The 15841-nt window shown below is 35.9% G+C and overlaps 1 protein-coding gene across 5 annotated transcripts in view; it reads left to right on the forward strand.

Moving 5' to 3' along the window:
* LOC126259335 (ras-specific guanine nucleotide-releasing factor RalGPS2) overlaps nucleotides 1-15554 on the forward strand; it is a 405447-nt gene extending 389893 nt beyond the window's left edge. For 4 of the 5 annotated variants that reach the window (XM_049956041.1, XM_049956037.1, XM_049956040.1 and 1 more), the window contains 7 exons: nucleotides 2150-2375; nucleotides 3087-3272; nucleotides 5763-5834; nucleotides 8455-8679; nucleotides 9730-9918; nucleotides 12851-12972; nucleotides 13672-15554. In XM_049956041.1, coding sequence (XP_049811998.1) covers nucleotides 2150-2375; nucleotides 3087-3272; nucleotides 5763-5834; nucleotides 8455-8679; nucleotides 9730-9918; nucleotides 12851-12972; nucleotides 13672-13796 — 1145 coding nt within the window. In that variant the 3' untranslated portion in view covers nucleotides 13797-15554. The remainder of the gene's footprint in view (nucleotides 1-2149; nucleotides 2376-3086; nucleotides 3273-5762; nucleotides 5835-8454; nucleotides 8680-9729; nucleotides 9919-12850; nucleotides 12973-13671) is intronic. The other variant, XM_049956038.1, reaches the window with a different exon arrangement.
* Nucleotides 15555-15841: the final 287 nt, after the last annotated feature.

Here is a 15841-nt window from a genome sequence, read left to right on the forward strand (position 1 = left end):
AAGAATACTGACAGATAAAATTCATAAAACAAGAGGAGGGTGTGAAATAGTGGTAGACAGATGCGACAACATTCTTCGTGGGGAGAAAGTTGATACTACAAAGAAATGATCCATCTGAAAAGTTAAGCACACTTCTAAGCTTCTTTCATGATAAAAACTTGCTGTGAGGTCAGTAATCAGTTTGATGTCAGCAGGGTTCTTGTGTATAATAGCCAAGGAAAGTAGCAACAAAATATATAAATTTACTTTTACCCAACTGCTGATCACATCATAGTAATTGCCTTGGAAATAAATTTTTGACCATTAAGTGGTTTAGAACGGGAAGTGGGGAAATAAACTTTGTCATTAAAATCTGTGGCTTCTGCAATAAACTTAACCAGATGATCAGAAACTTCGAGGACATAATCGCATTACTTGACATGCAACTACTAGCTAAGAAATAGAAATTTTACTTTGTTAAAATTAACTGAAGAAATATAAATATAATGAAGCTATGTAACCCTGCTAAGTGTGCCTTAGACTGGCTGATAGTCAAAATGTATGTATAAGGAAGTATTCATTCCTGTAAGGCCAACCACATAAGCAGGGTAAACCTCCTCCAGTTACTAGCGAAGTCCTGTCTAAACCCAAAGTTACACGTACACAGTTGGGAGTAGAGTATTGGAGAAACTTTATCCAGTACTGGTTGCAGGAAGTCAGGTCCTCGTGTTCATAGCAAGCATCCTCAGAGAAAACACAATCAGAATCCATGGTGAATTAACCCATTCCCAAGGAATCCAGTGAATGAATGGAATATTGCAGGGAGATACTAAAAGCTGCACTATATTAAAGTATTCACACATGACGTGATCCAAGGTTACATTCAGAAGTAGTAAGAAATTTGGCTGAATGCTGCTGCAAGAAGCCATTAACAAAATGGAAGAATGGTCCAAGGAAAACAACTTTGTCATAAATAGGGATAAAATAAAAACAATGAAATTCAGGAAAGGATGATGCCTGGCAAACGGCGACAAATTCACCTGTGGAGAACAAAAACTTGAAATAATCATAAATTACAAATGCCTAGGAATAACACTGCTGGTGACAGGCCTTACTTTTTCAAGTGAACTGAAGACACAGTACTAAGAATGATGACTGCAACATGTGAAATACAGAAACTAAGTCTGATATCCATAAGAATAGCCCTGATACTATTCTAAATAAAGTTTGTGGCCATAGCATTGTACAACATACGGCTTACGTGGAAACACTACGCATACGCAAATCTCAAATGGCTAGAGGGAGTCAAGTCAGCCTACCTGAAATGTGCTGTGTGTATCAAAATAAATGCAAAACAGAATAACTTACATCTTGGCAGGCACATCCTTCTACATTGAAGATGCCATGTTGTAGCCGAATCAACCCCACAAAGCACAAACTCGTGGAAAATAGGCAGTAAAAAGCAAGAGATAGGGATAATGGATCCCTCAACACTCCAGCAATGACAAATGATAAATGGAAAGAAGTCGACATTAGGGTACACCACTAGATATGCATAATAAAGAATATTACAGCCACACCAACAGTTGCCAGTGCAGCATTTGTGGAATGATATTACTATGCATATCACATACAGTAAAGGAAGAACACCACGTCATTCCCTCACTGTGCAACTGACGATAAGTTTAGTTAACTAATTCATATCTTGTACACAATGTGTTTAATAAAACCTTAATAAAAATAGCCCAAAAGTGTTACTGAATGGGTGCTTGTAAGTCTGGGATTTTAATACCACATATTAAGATCAGTTCAACATTTCAGATTTGTTTGTTTTATGACAAAGTTTACAGTTAATGTTTATTACCAGAGCACTTAAGTGTAGTAAATAGTTCCACTTTAGTTGTATTCTGTTTATTTAGACTAAACACCTGTTTGTGTAATATAAACAGGAAACAGCCTTGATAGATCCAGTAGGAATCTAGTGTTTGTAATTGTACTACTCAGTAGACACCAGAAATACTTTCTTTGTAGTAGTTACACAATCTTCTGGTACTGTTCACATGCACTTGGCAAATATTTACATGCTTTAATTTAATATCTGATTTTTCTAATGTTCTGTGTACTGTCATAAATGTAGTACTGTAAGTATAGTGTCCTATATTTGTTACAGGATTGTTTTTGACTGACCTTACATATATTGACATGGCACATCCTCACTCTGGGGGCATGGAATCTGAGCAACGCCGTCTTAAGATGAACAATATACTTAGAGTGATATCAAATTATCAGCAGTCTGACTATTCCACTCTTGTGCATCTACCTCATATACAGACTTATTTACGTTCTGTCAGGTACATTGAAGAGCTCCAGAAGTTTGTTGAGGATGATCAGTACAAGTAAGTATTTCGCACAATAGTGGTGACATTTTTCACATTTGGTGTTTTCAGGTCATTTAATATACATGTCCTAGGAAAGGTTTACAGAATGTTTGCAAAATTTTCTGGGTGACATCAAAGAAAAACCAATATCATATAAGAGACTATGAATTATTAAATCTGAACTGTCGTTGAATGGGCAAATAGGGGTTATTTTTTGTTTATATTCCACTCAGAATTATACAGTATCATGTTTAAAAAATATTTTGATTTAATAAACTGATATATTTCCACATTTTTATGGCATTGCGGTGTAACTGCTGTTTTTTGATGTCAATTAAATAACCAAAGAAAATATCATCTTTCCTAAATAAGTTACAACAATGAGACAGTTAAGGTTGAAATAAGACTTCCCTCAAGGAAAAAAAGTTCTTTCTTTTTAGTTAAACTTTCACTTGACGCATTCAGAATTCATTAGTGTGGCCATTATATCTCCTGATAATTTCCATTTGTACAGCAACTTATGTAAATGTCCTCATGTGAAAGGATAAATTAAAAAGTGTTAATCCTGATAAATTGTTACCATCCAACAACGTCTGCTCTTAGCAAACTTTAGAAATCAAACTGCTGCAAGCATTTCTTTTATGTTGTGTTCTAAAGAGAGCATAGACTCTATCTTGAATAAAATTTTTGTTGGTTGTGTTGACACTTTTGGTAAACTGTTAATTGCAGGTTGTCCCTAAAATTAGAGCCTCCATCTCCTGCTCCAAGTTCATCCAGCTCCAAAGAATCAGTTTCTGATGCAGTGGCTTCACTTAGCCTCTCACCTGCTAAAGGGTTGTCATCAGGCTCCTTGAGGCTTGCAGCTGGATCAAAATTTGTGCCCACTCATCGCAAATGTCGAAGTCTTGGCACCAAGTGAGTAAGAGTACTACTTTTGCATGAAACATTGATTTAAAAATTGTGAACATCACATTCACGTATGTAATGAATTTGTTGCTTAATTTATTTCCAGAAAAGAATTGAGTAGGTACTGTTAGTTCATTGATTGAAAGTGGGGAAAGTTGTTAGGGAAGGCAAAAATGTAGGCTGTCGGACAGTTGGATTTGCTTTATGGGAGCCTTTCTGTATCCATGTACACAAGTATTAGGGTATTACTGGGATTAGGTTGCTAATACACATTACACAGTCATTGATATTTGGCAGGGAAAGACACCAGTAGTGTTCCTTCTGTTAGCAATAGATAACCCCCTACTTGAGCTATATCATGACTAATGATGGCACTTCTCTTTGACACTGATCTGGTGATCTTTTGTAGAGTCACAAAGGTTCTTTTGTTCCAATTAAACATCTCTGGCTTGTACTTCTGTGTACTATCTATGGTGTATAGCTTCATATATATCAGTTTATGTCCACATTGACAGTTAAACATTTTCATCAAGCTAGTTCAAGTTACAGAAAATAGCATCTGGACAGTTTGGAAGGGAGTGAAAGAATGGTTACAGCATGTTGAAGTTGTTAAGTGACCTATGAGGTATGCATGAATGGCATTGCTGATAAGAGCATTGAAATCCACAGAAAAATGCAGGAGAACAGTATCTGAATAACCTGCTGCAAAGTAAATATTCCAGCTTTTTCTGTACTCTGTTATTCATCCGTATCCACATTGTCTCCTTAACCAGTAATGCCACCCTAGCATCTATATTATAAATGCATGCATGTTTACACACAGTGAGATTAAAAATACAAAGTAATATCTGTACAATTTTATTTATTTTAGTTTTTTCTAATTGTGTTTCGTAGTATTACTTTAAAGGACATTTGTGTTACTTTTATAAATCAACTAATTCGTCTCTTAAAACACACACACACACACACACACACACACACACACACACACACACACACACACACACACACACACACACACACACACACCTACACCCCTTCCCCCCCTCTCCCCCCTTCCCCCCTCTCTCCCATTTCCCCCCTCCCTGTGTGTGTGTGTGTGTGTGTGTGTGTGTGTGTGTGTGTGTGTGTGTGTGTGTGTGTGTGTAAGCTGCTTGACACTCACTGACAAACAGATATGACGAAAAAATCAAATCAGGTAGCATATAGCACCAGGCAAATAAAGAAACAAATCACTGAAAAATAGTGCTGTGTATGTTTCTATCACAGTTCCAATGGCCAGGTTTACAGATGATACTATCAATATAAATGAGAGTAACACCACTTCCAAGAAGAAGAAGAAGAAGAAGAAGAAGAAATGGGATCATAACAAAATTACGTTGAAGTAAAACAAACCAAGGTGAACAGTACTGAATATTGGCAATATATTCATGTATTAGCTAACACTGAAGCACACAGTCCAGTCACATTAATGGGACCACCACATACATTCGACATCAATGCGTGGTAACCACGTTCAGAGGGTAGGTGGCAGCACTATCAGTGGAGATTGTATGAGGGGACATGAACAATGGTGCAGTCATTGTCGTAATGCAGAAATGGAGTGATTCAAAAGGGCATATTCACTAGCTTTAAGGCCAAAAGTGGGAAGCATTTCCGAAATGGCTAAGTTTATAAAGTGTTCACCTACTGCCGTGGTTAAAGTATATTGTGCATGGCAAAATGGCACTATCCAAAACAGGTGTCAAGGAAACTGTGGTGCACCACGGGCCACAGGCACCAGGGGCCACAGGTCACAGCTGGTCACGTTAATGTGACAAGGTGGTACATATCAGTTGGATATCCAGTAACTTGACATGGAAAGATAGAAAGATACACACATTCCAAATAATAATCGAAATAAGCATGGCTACATGTAGTCTACCACGACAAAAAACAGTTATTAATGTGACACGTCAGGTTTTTTTGTTATTTCCTTCGTAGGGGAAAAGTGGAAAAATAGAGCTAATTGGTATTTATTCACTCTTATTTATTAACTTAATGACTAGTACTGAGATGTTAATTTGAACTTAGTATTAGCAATTTCAATATATCACACAGTCAAATGACTGAAAAAAGGGAACAGTTAGGCCCTAAATTTTGTGTACCCAATCTAAATGTTTGTCATGTGCTTAATCAACTTAATTTTTGGCTTGTATTTATTTTCATAAACATTTTTTGAATCTGCTTAAACTCATATTTACAGTGTGACTTGCATATGTGTGATGCATGATATGCATTCTCTCCTTTTTATTTACACGTTTCTAGAGGTGGCTTTACAGTCTGATTTATTCACTCATGTGCTTCATAGGACAAGACTTTCTTTTAGTTCTAAGAGGGAGTTGTTTGAAAATTAAGAATCTTGTGTCTAGTTGTCATTTGAATAACTTTCCTTAGTAACAATTGTGCTATACTTAAATGCAGTTCCTCTTGAGTGAAGGTGTGTCATCTGTTCACCAGATTCCGTAGCACAAGCCTTCCTCGTAACTTCCACAAACAGCAACATCAGCTGACAGGCTGGGTTCCTAGTGGGTGAGTTTTTGCTCGGCCCATCTTGTCTGTGTCACATTTCATACTGCACATCTCTTTGCCCACATTTATGCCTCGTACATTTGTTTGCTTATGCATGATACTGTGTAACAGAAATGTCATTGCATCATAGATTGCTTACGATACAGCTCAGTAAATATGAGTAGGTAATTTTTTCATGCTTTTTACATTCTATGGCCATTCCTAGTGACTCATTCTGTACTAGGCCATACCTAGTGACTCATTATGTGCTATATTATGTGTATTCTCTCTTTATCACTCTTTCAGGAAACTGTAAACAAAAGGATTTTTTTTTCCCCTTTTAAGTCAACTCTCGATCCCTGCCTCTGCTGTCAAAAGATAACGGTCAGAGGAATCTGTATACAGCCAGTAGCAGGGTATTTTCATATTGTCTTAAAATGCGACCATTGTCATTGTCCTTCTGGCTTAGTGAAAATGAAATAATATATTGTTTTTAATCATGACAAATAATTATTGTTTCATTCCCATACAGTCATGGAAATATTTTGAATGATAGCTATTTTATCACTAAGCACCTCTCACACATTGCTATTACCATAACAATTGTAGATGTTGTCCGTTGTTTTCATTCCTCATAATCCATCCATTGACAGTTTCTCATTTAATCAAATATGTGGCTTCTATGTCCACAGCCATTTGAATTCATTTTTGTTGCCATTTTTATGAGTCTGCTTTTGTTGTTTTCATCATTGTTGGTGTTTGTTTTCTGCATGGTGCATGCTTGTGTGCATGGGAAGTTGTAGCAGTCATGAATTGTTTAGAATAATTCTTTAATGTATTCCTAATCTACACATTTATGATGGATGTTTGTTAATCTTTCTGGGCATGATATATTAATGGTGTGCTTCTGTGTGTCCTGTTAAGCTGTTGTTTCAATTTTATGCACAATATACGATCAATATGGACAGCACATTTGTGTCGGGGTCACATGGAGTGGAAAAACTTAAATGGTTCCAGGTGCATTTAAACTCTGTGCATGTAATGTAAAATTCATGATGGATCTTGGGGGGGGGGGGGGGGGAAGGAAAAAAAAATACCTTTCTTGACACGTTTGTTAAGACTCAATGGATCCCTGGGTCAAGCTGTATGTGGAAAACTTCGGCATAACTGACCCCTGTGTCCACTTCTTGAGCCATCACTACCTGTCACAAAAAAATTTGGTGCCAGAGACTATAAGCCATAGAGTTTGAACACTTTCAGACAGAGCACGCATTGCCAAAGAATTACAAAAATTATGTGTAAATGTTCTGAAGGAATGGGTAGTAAGATCATCAGATTGATTGTGTGATACAGTAAAAATTAATAATGCCTAAGAAAAAGTTTGAGGCTTGTACTGAGGAAGAGAAGCTAAAACTCACTTACATACCTTATGCTGGCCGAATATCCAGAAAAATTGGTAGACTTCTACAGAAGCATGGCATCCAGTGTATTCTACTCCATTCATCTACCACAAAAAGCATTCTTGATGATAATAAAGATGCTCTTGGTCAATAGAGACCGCGTGCATATCACATTCCATGTGAATGTGTCCTATTTTATATGGGGGCAGATTGTCAGACCAGTGGAAGGAAGATACAAGAAACATCGGCGACACACTCGACTAAAACAATGAAGCAAATCGGCTGGTACGGAGCACTGCCTGAAATATGATCATGATATGAAATATGATGAGACTAGTATTGTGGTGCAAATGCTGTTTCTGGGACAATGTAATTCAGAAGACAACGAAAATGATGTCAGAAAACCTAGTAAACAGGGACAAAAGTTACAAATTTAAATAAAACTTGGGGGTTCAGAATTCAATTTATTAAAATCTCACCATCTGTTTTTGCATCCACCAGAGCTGGAAAACACTGAGAGAATTTGTGTTTTTGTATTACAGTGGATAAAGTCTCGATGTTCCTGGAACCCTTAAAGCTTTTCTGTTGCATGTGACCACAACACAAATATGTTGGCCACATACTAATCGTGTATTGTGCATAAAATTGAAATAAGAAAGCATTACAGAATGTATCGGCCATCGCAAATAGAAATTGGCTCTAAATAGTGGCAAGAGACAAACAATAGTTCACTGTAAAGTTGGAGCCCAGACAGTGAGTACACCTAACAGCAAAACTTGCAACACCTGAAAAAAATGCCTGTGTCGGTCCACAAAATACTGTGGGTGAAGTGAAAACAACAACCCAGCAGAACACCCGAAAATGCACCATTAATGATTTAGTAATATTTTAACTTTGAAAGTTACATAAAGTGACTGCATCAGTTTTTATTGTTCCTTCTGAGTAAAGACGAAATAGAACACAACACAATAATTTCCTTAAGAAATATCTACAAACTGAGTAGGGGACTACATCATTCTGTAATGGACACCTAGTACAGCCATAATGATTTTGTATCAATAATGAAAGACACTGTGTGCAGGGATAACGGTTAGTGATATACTTCTGGGAACTGCAGGAAGAGTTGGAATAATGTTTGTCGAAACATGTAATTACATACAATGGAAGGTTTTTCCTGACACAAGTAGTCATTTAAAACAGAACCTAAGAAGTGCTATAACACTATTGTTTGGTTGTTTCAGCATCTTCAACAAACAGTCACATGGGATACCATTCAGTGAAGATGAGGACATAGCACTGAAATCAAGAAATCTCCTTGACGATTCTGTCATTGAGGAACAGCTTCAACAACAGCAGCAGCAGCAGCAACAGCAACAGCAGCAACAACAGTCACCTAAAGGCAATGGCTGCCACAAGGAGGTAGACTTGGAAGATGAAGAAGGTCAAACATTACTGCATAGATGTGGGTGAGTGACACCAGAATTAATAAATATTGACATCTTAAAAGTAAAATCAGTTTCTGTGCCACACCTGAGTCTGGAGTGGATTGTAAGTTTAGAAGACAATGTGGTATTTGTTAAAACTGAGTTTTAGCGAACATCATTTCCACAGTTAAATTCCGTGAGTGCAAAAAATGAAAAACAAAAACAGAGTTACTTATGCAAATGTTAAGGCATTAAAAAAAAATTCATTGGTTACTGGGACTTTCACAGGAAAGCACTGTTTACTGTCATAATAAAAACAAAACTTCTCAGTAAAGTAAGTCTTCATGAAATTACTTATTTCTTAAAAACAAAAAATTGAGACCGGTTCCTGACAGTGGAATTAAGTGACTTACTAATGAAACAATAATGGTATGCATCCAAGACTTTGTTAAACATTATTGAGATCGTGGTAGTGTAGTACTGTCTACTTCCCAGAAATCAAAGCTGGAGAGTTGCAAGAAGTCTGACACACCTCATACACTATCTGTTAATTTCTTTGCACCTGGTAGACAACCTCATTGATATAGAATATAGTTAGTACTCACTTGTTACTTTTCCTTGTGATAGATATTTAGAGCTTGTTTTAGTAGTACAAGTACAGTGCCATGCTAATAATGTAATAATGAATCATTGGTTTATTCAAAGCAAGTACTTTATCATATTGTGCCAAATGCGGAGAAAGTCTCTTTCAAGTGGGTGAAACTGAGTAGATATTTTATACTGAAGATTTCTGTATTGATAGAAGCACAATTTACAAGTTTTGAAAGTTAATGAACCATGAAACAGATTAAGCAGTTAAAACAGATTAAGCAGTTAAAACAGATTTTACTGTAATTATTGTTTAATATCTATGAAGATGATTTTGAATATTAAGTTACATGGACTGTCGTGGACAAAATTATACACTGATACTGATAATGTAGCAATGATATTCATTATTTGATAACAAACAATTTCTTCATTTGTTTGAACATTTAGTGTTACTTAGCAGTTAACTTTCTTGAAAAGTCCATGAAAGTTCTTCAATTTCAGGTCTATAGTGTCAACAGATTCTGATGAGTTCTGCCAGGAAGCTGGATCTCATTATACAATACAAGGTTGCCTCAGGCGAAAAACTGTGTTAAAGGATGGTCGGAAGCCAGCTGTCTCATCGTGGCAGCGTTACTGGGTTCAGTTGTGGTCTAACTCCCTCGTGTATTACCCGCCTAAATCATTTAAAGGGTAAGAATGTGCTATTATTGTATTAAACTAAATCACCCTTGGTACTAGAATTCCTTTTAAGTAATGGTGCTTCAATTTTGGTCTGGGATTGTACAAGTTGTTAGATAGTTGGCATCATTGATGCATTTGAGGGATTCAGTCGCTTGGGGGAGAGTGTATGGCTAATGGTATTCTTGCCTTATATTAACATTCCATTTGTTCAGTTTAAGAAGGAGCCTACATAAAGAAAAGCAAACTGAATAAAAGTAAATATAATTATGATGTAATTGGACAAATAAAAAATCTACTCACAAAGTGTTAGCAGGAGAGCAAACTTTTGGAGCCAGTGTCTCCTTCTTCCAGAAGGCCAGAAGGGAAAGGAAAATGGGTGAAGGAAAAGGACTGGTGAAACTTATGAAATCGTGATTGTTTGGAAAAGTTGCCCAGAACTCCAGGTCAGGGGTTCTGAGCGACTTTTCTGAACTCCCCATTTTCTAAACCACTCCAGTCCTTTTCCTATACAACTCTTCATCTACCTTCAACCTTTGTCAGGAGGAGGAGCCACTGGCTCCACAAGTTTGCAGATTTAAATAACTTTATATGTGTGTTCTCCTGCTGCCACTTGGCAAGTAGATTATCTATCCAATTACATTATTTAAAAACAAAGATAATGTGACTTACCGAACGAAAGTGCTGGCACGTCGATAGACACACAAACAAACACAAACACACACACAAAATTCAAGCTTTCTATCGACGTGCCAGCACTTTCGTTCGGTAAGTCACATTATCTTTGTTTCTAGATATATTTTTCCCACGAGGAATGTTTCCCTCTATTATATTGATATCAATTACATTATTTGATATGAATATAATAGAGGGAAACATTCCACGTGGGAAAAATATATCTAAGAACAAAGATGATATAACTTACCAAACGAAAGTGTTGGCATGTTGATAGACAAACACACACACACACACACACACACACACACACACACACACACACACACACACACACACATATACAGACACAAGCAGACATTTGTAAATACCCTAGGTCATTATTTACATTATATTTTCAAAAATTGATAATTTTTGTCAGTAAATTTAACTAATATGCTGCATGTCAGAATACGCAAAATAAGAACATTAAAATAGATTTGAAAATATTAGTTTTATTAATCACTTTACTGTTATTCTGGAAATACAGAAAACTAATAATTATGTGTCAATATCAAAAACTGGGGTCTTATTACTTTAGTACTTGTTGAACAAGCATGACACTATTACTCACAAAATATACAGCATATGAAAGAAAGTCACAAAATATACAGCATATGAAAGAAAGTGAAAGGACATGAAGGGTTGATACCAAAAGAGAACACAAAAGGAGCAGTAATTTATTTGTTTTACCCCCCCACCCCCACCCCCACCCACCCAAAAAAAAGGCACAATATGTAAAGTCACATTTAATAAATACTTAAAAACATTGTATCTGCTTTGTTCAGAGATTCTTAATTGCCCATTCATAGATAACCAGGACAAACTGAAGATAGCTTGACCTAGTCTGGAAATAACTATATCACAGTCTGAATACAGTCAGTCTATATAAATATGCAGACTGGCCACTTACGAAATATTTCCTTATTTCCATGAATTAGTTTTTGAGCCTTTTCAGACTACCCTTCATAAGAGACATTCAAAAGTTACATTTTCAGCCAATGGAAACTCCAGGTAGGAATGTCAACAATGTAGGAAAAGATAGATTGCTACTTACTGCAAAGAAGACATGTTAAGTTGCAGACAACCACAATTAACACACACAAAGCATCCAGCAACAGCCTTTATCAACAAAAGGGAAACACACACCATTCATACACACAAGTAAGCTTGCTGAAAGCTTTGTGTAGGTGTCATTTAATTGTTGCCAGTCTCCAATTTAATGTGTCTTCTTTATGGTAAATAGCAATCTGTCTTTTCCTACACTGTAGAAGTTACCTTTTCATGTTTGTAGCATGATGCTAGGTGCTAGAGGTTTCTCCTCTGTAACAGAAGGTTATATGGGAAGTTGTCTAAAAATGAATTTATTTACTTACTGCAGCAGTATTGGAAGTATGGGTTGTAAGTAAAAACATTTGAATATCAAGTAGGAAACACTTCTAATGTTTTGCAAAATTATATTTCTTTGGTCATGAACTGCCTTTCAGCTTTCTAGGACATTGAGGTAAGGAGGGAAAAGCTGGTTTTAGAGACCAGATATAATTTTCAGGTGATTAGGAAGTGTTTCCTGTTGAAAATTATCATTTTCTGCCAAGCACTTCGAGAAAATTTAGTTACTATTATAAAGACGTTTGTTTTTGATAAAGTGTACAACTAACATGTATTTCTTCCAGAACTGCACTAATAACATGAATATGTAACTTCTGCATTGCCTTATCTAAAGATAAGACTCAAACAACTCAAAAACTAATTAATGGAAATAAACAAATATTTCATAATAGGGTGGTGCAGTTATCTGTATTTATATTCAGTTAATGTACAATCACGGTGTTCTACAATATCCATAATGGATAAAAGAAACATTATCTTAGCTTTCTTTTGATGGGTTGCAAATCCTCACCTCTCACTGGTAACTGGTGTGAAGTATTAAGAAATGCACGTAATTTATGCTCTCTTAATACAATTTACCAATAAATGAATTGCAGTTCAGAGTTAAATCAAACCGAAATCTGCACTCAATTTTAATGATATGTGTGGCATAGATAACTTTACATTTATTTAAAAACTCTTGTAACATGGTAGCAAATCCTGTTAATTAAGATGTCAGCAGCAAGTTCGTGTAATTCTCCTGTGTATCCTGTTTTGTTTGTGCTCACAAATGCATAAGATCTTTAACTTTCATACTAGCTTCATAATTCATTTGTAAATTCCCATTTTTTTTTTTTTACAGAAGTGAGAGATCAGACTTCAAAGGAGAACCTTGTAAAATGGTATCTGTTGATGGGTGGTCAGTTGTGCTGGGTGACAATCCATTCCAACAAGATGTTTTTCAGCTCACAGACCATGAAAAAGGTGAATTGCATGTGAATTTTTAAGAATTACTTAAAAGTAAAAATTATGTTTCTCACTTTTTAAAATCTTGTTTGTGTTGACAAATAGTATATAAAATGTTAAATACACAAACAGGTGAGTGACCATTACATACCCTCAGTAGGTGCAACTTCAGTTCATGAAAGTAACAGTATTCCTACATTTTCAACTAAAGTTCTTTCTTCAGGGGAGAAGAGAGATGGGGTTCTGTTGTTTATCTTTGTGTACGTATGTTGGTGGTGTGTGGAGTTGTGCATTCTGTAAATATCTACAGCCCAGCCCATCTGTTCCAATGTGAATTTCACAAATTTTGAATGATATTTTCCTTTTCATGCAATTTGAAATGTGTATTTCTTCTTTTCCAATCTTGTCCAATTACAATTTTATGTTAATTCTTCCATTTTCCCTGTTTACATTCTCTTTCCACCATTTTCTATTGGGTAAAGTTTTTTATTTATAAGATCATATTGTGAGAGCACAGTACGTACCCCTGCTTTTGATATTTTTGTTTGTCATTATTTGGCATAAAATGGACACAGTTAAAAGGTTGTAGAGACTGTTGAGGAATGAGACATTTTGGGGATGACATTTATATACTGCAAATAAGTAACAATTCATTTAATATTGCACAAAGAACGCTATGATCCTGATCTTCAGTGTATTCTTATTGTTGTGTTTCAGGGAATGTATATAAGTTCAAAGCTGGCAGCCGCTCTGCTGCCCAGCAGTGGTCTCGCCATCTACATCAGGCAGCCCAAGGAACCAAGGAAAAGCCCTTACCTGCCAACCTGATGTCATTTGAATAGATACAAACACATTATTTTGCTGTCCACTATTGTGTGATGCTGTGTTACTAGTGCATGTGAATTTAAATGTTATGAAGTGACTGGTTTGAATGTTGATGGATAATCCTGATGGAAATGTACTTGTCATCACAGAACCATCTGAACTGAGATGGAGGCAACTCAATCAAAAATGCGTGACACAAAATAGTAATTAATATGAACATTATTGTACATTTTCTTTTGTACACAAATTTTACATTATGTAACAAGATGATGTAGAAACTCTGACATGCAGTATCATATTTAAATGGTCAAGTGTGGGTAAATTGTGTTTTAAAAAACCATAGTAGAGGCCTATGACATGACAGAGATTTGTGTAACAGTCTTAAATGAGCACAGTGAAGATTGCGGCTTGATGTGCTGTCACTGTTAGAGAAATTGCCAGTGTTAAAATGTTGGCAGATAAATTCAGGAATCTCCAATGCAGTCTTTACAAAAGTAGGATAGAACATAATCATATCTCATGAAAAAGTGTAAAATATTGTGCAATCATAAATTGAAGTAAGATAAAAAATCTAGTTCTCACTTGCCTTGTATGTATAGAAGGTGTTATGTGAAAAAGAGCCCAGGAGTCATCTCTTTGGTGGTACTTTTTTATGAAAATTTTGAATCTGTTAGGTGTGTGTGTGTGTGTGTGTGTGTGTGTGTGTGTGTGTGTGTGTGTGTGTGTGATTTCAATAAATGCACTACACTACCAATAATTGTATATGTTATCTCTGCCGGCCTGTAGAGAAGTGCTTAGTTTAGTAAACCTTCTGTGAATAGTAATACATTTCATAAATCTGTGCAAATGCAATTGTTTGAAGGGTGCTTTGCTATTGAGCCTTGTGTGTGAATGATGATGCAAATAAAAATTCTGTGTATAGAAACCAATATATTTGACATCTGCACAGCTGATACATGTTATCCTCGTACATAATACTCACTGCTTGTAAACAATAATTTGACAAGTGTCTGATTACTGTTGGGATCAATTTTTTTATTAATTTTTTTTATATGTTGTATTTAATATACTATAGCTCTGAGACTGATTTTTATGAAAAGTTGTAGTTTTCTTAGAAATGCCAGGAAAAAGTTTATAACTTAGTAATGGCCTATACTCAGTGACTATCTCTGTGTGTGGTGTTTGATGAGACATATCTGAAATGATGCTTATTGTCAATCTCAGGTAATAATTACTCTTAATGTTTCGATTTTTGAAGAGAAGAATCTGAGATTTGTTACGAAGTTTTGTTTAAAGCATATATTCTTGTTAAACTATTCAGAGCTTGAAACATTGTGTTATTAAGCATGAGGATAGTTTCTGCAGTTTAAATAAGTGTACCAGATGTGTCAGTTGTTTTGTGCCTTCAGATGTGATTGATTTAGCTAGATTTGTGGTGCCTCTGTTAAATGCCTAAAATTTTACAATTATTTTACTAAAACACAAATTTGAACAAATAGTTACTCTGTATATTCAGCTCTTTAATGTTATGTTCTTTTTATACTGTATATTTACAATTTTAAACTTGTCATAGATATGGTACTTTAGTTTTGTCAATGGCTGTGAATCCTCGCAAAAGACTTAGTGTCATTATTTTATATTACTTGTTGGTAGTATATCCAGTTTTGATGTAATTTGTAGTGCTTTGCCTTATTATACAGCTGCAGTTACATTATTGCCAGAAGTTTGAGGCAGCGTATTTCGTACTGTAAATTTGACGTTTGAATATTAAAAATTTTCTAAGAATATTAAAATTTGTGTTTTATAATGGTACTACAAACTATAAGCAGGAAACAAAAACATAAGGCGAGCCAACTATTCACCTGGCACTCAAATCAAGCATTTGTGTGTGTGTGTGTGTGTTTGGGGGCGCGCGCGCACGTCCGTCCGTCCCCACCAGTCTCTCATGAATTGTCCGCAGCTCATGGTACTGCTATAGTGTTATCGCTTCCGGCGCACGGGGTCCGGGTTTGATTCCCAGCGGGGTTAGGGATTTTCTCTGCCTCGTGATGGCTGGGTATTG

This window comes from Schistocerca nitens, chromosome 5, assembly GCF_023898315.1.
Source record: "Schistocerca nitens isolate TAMUIC-IGC-003100 chromosome 5, iqSchNite1.1, whole genome shotgun sequence".
Lineage (NCBI taxonomy): Eukaryota > Metazoa > Arthropoda > Insecta > Orthoptera > Acrididae > Schistocerca > Schistocerca nitens.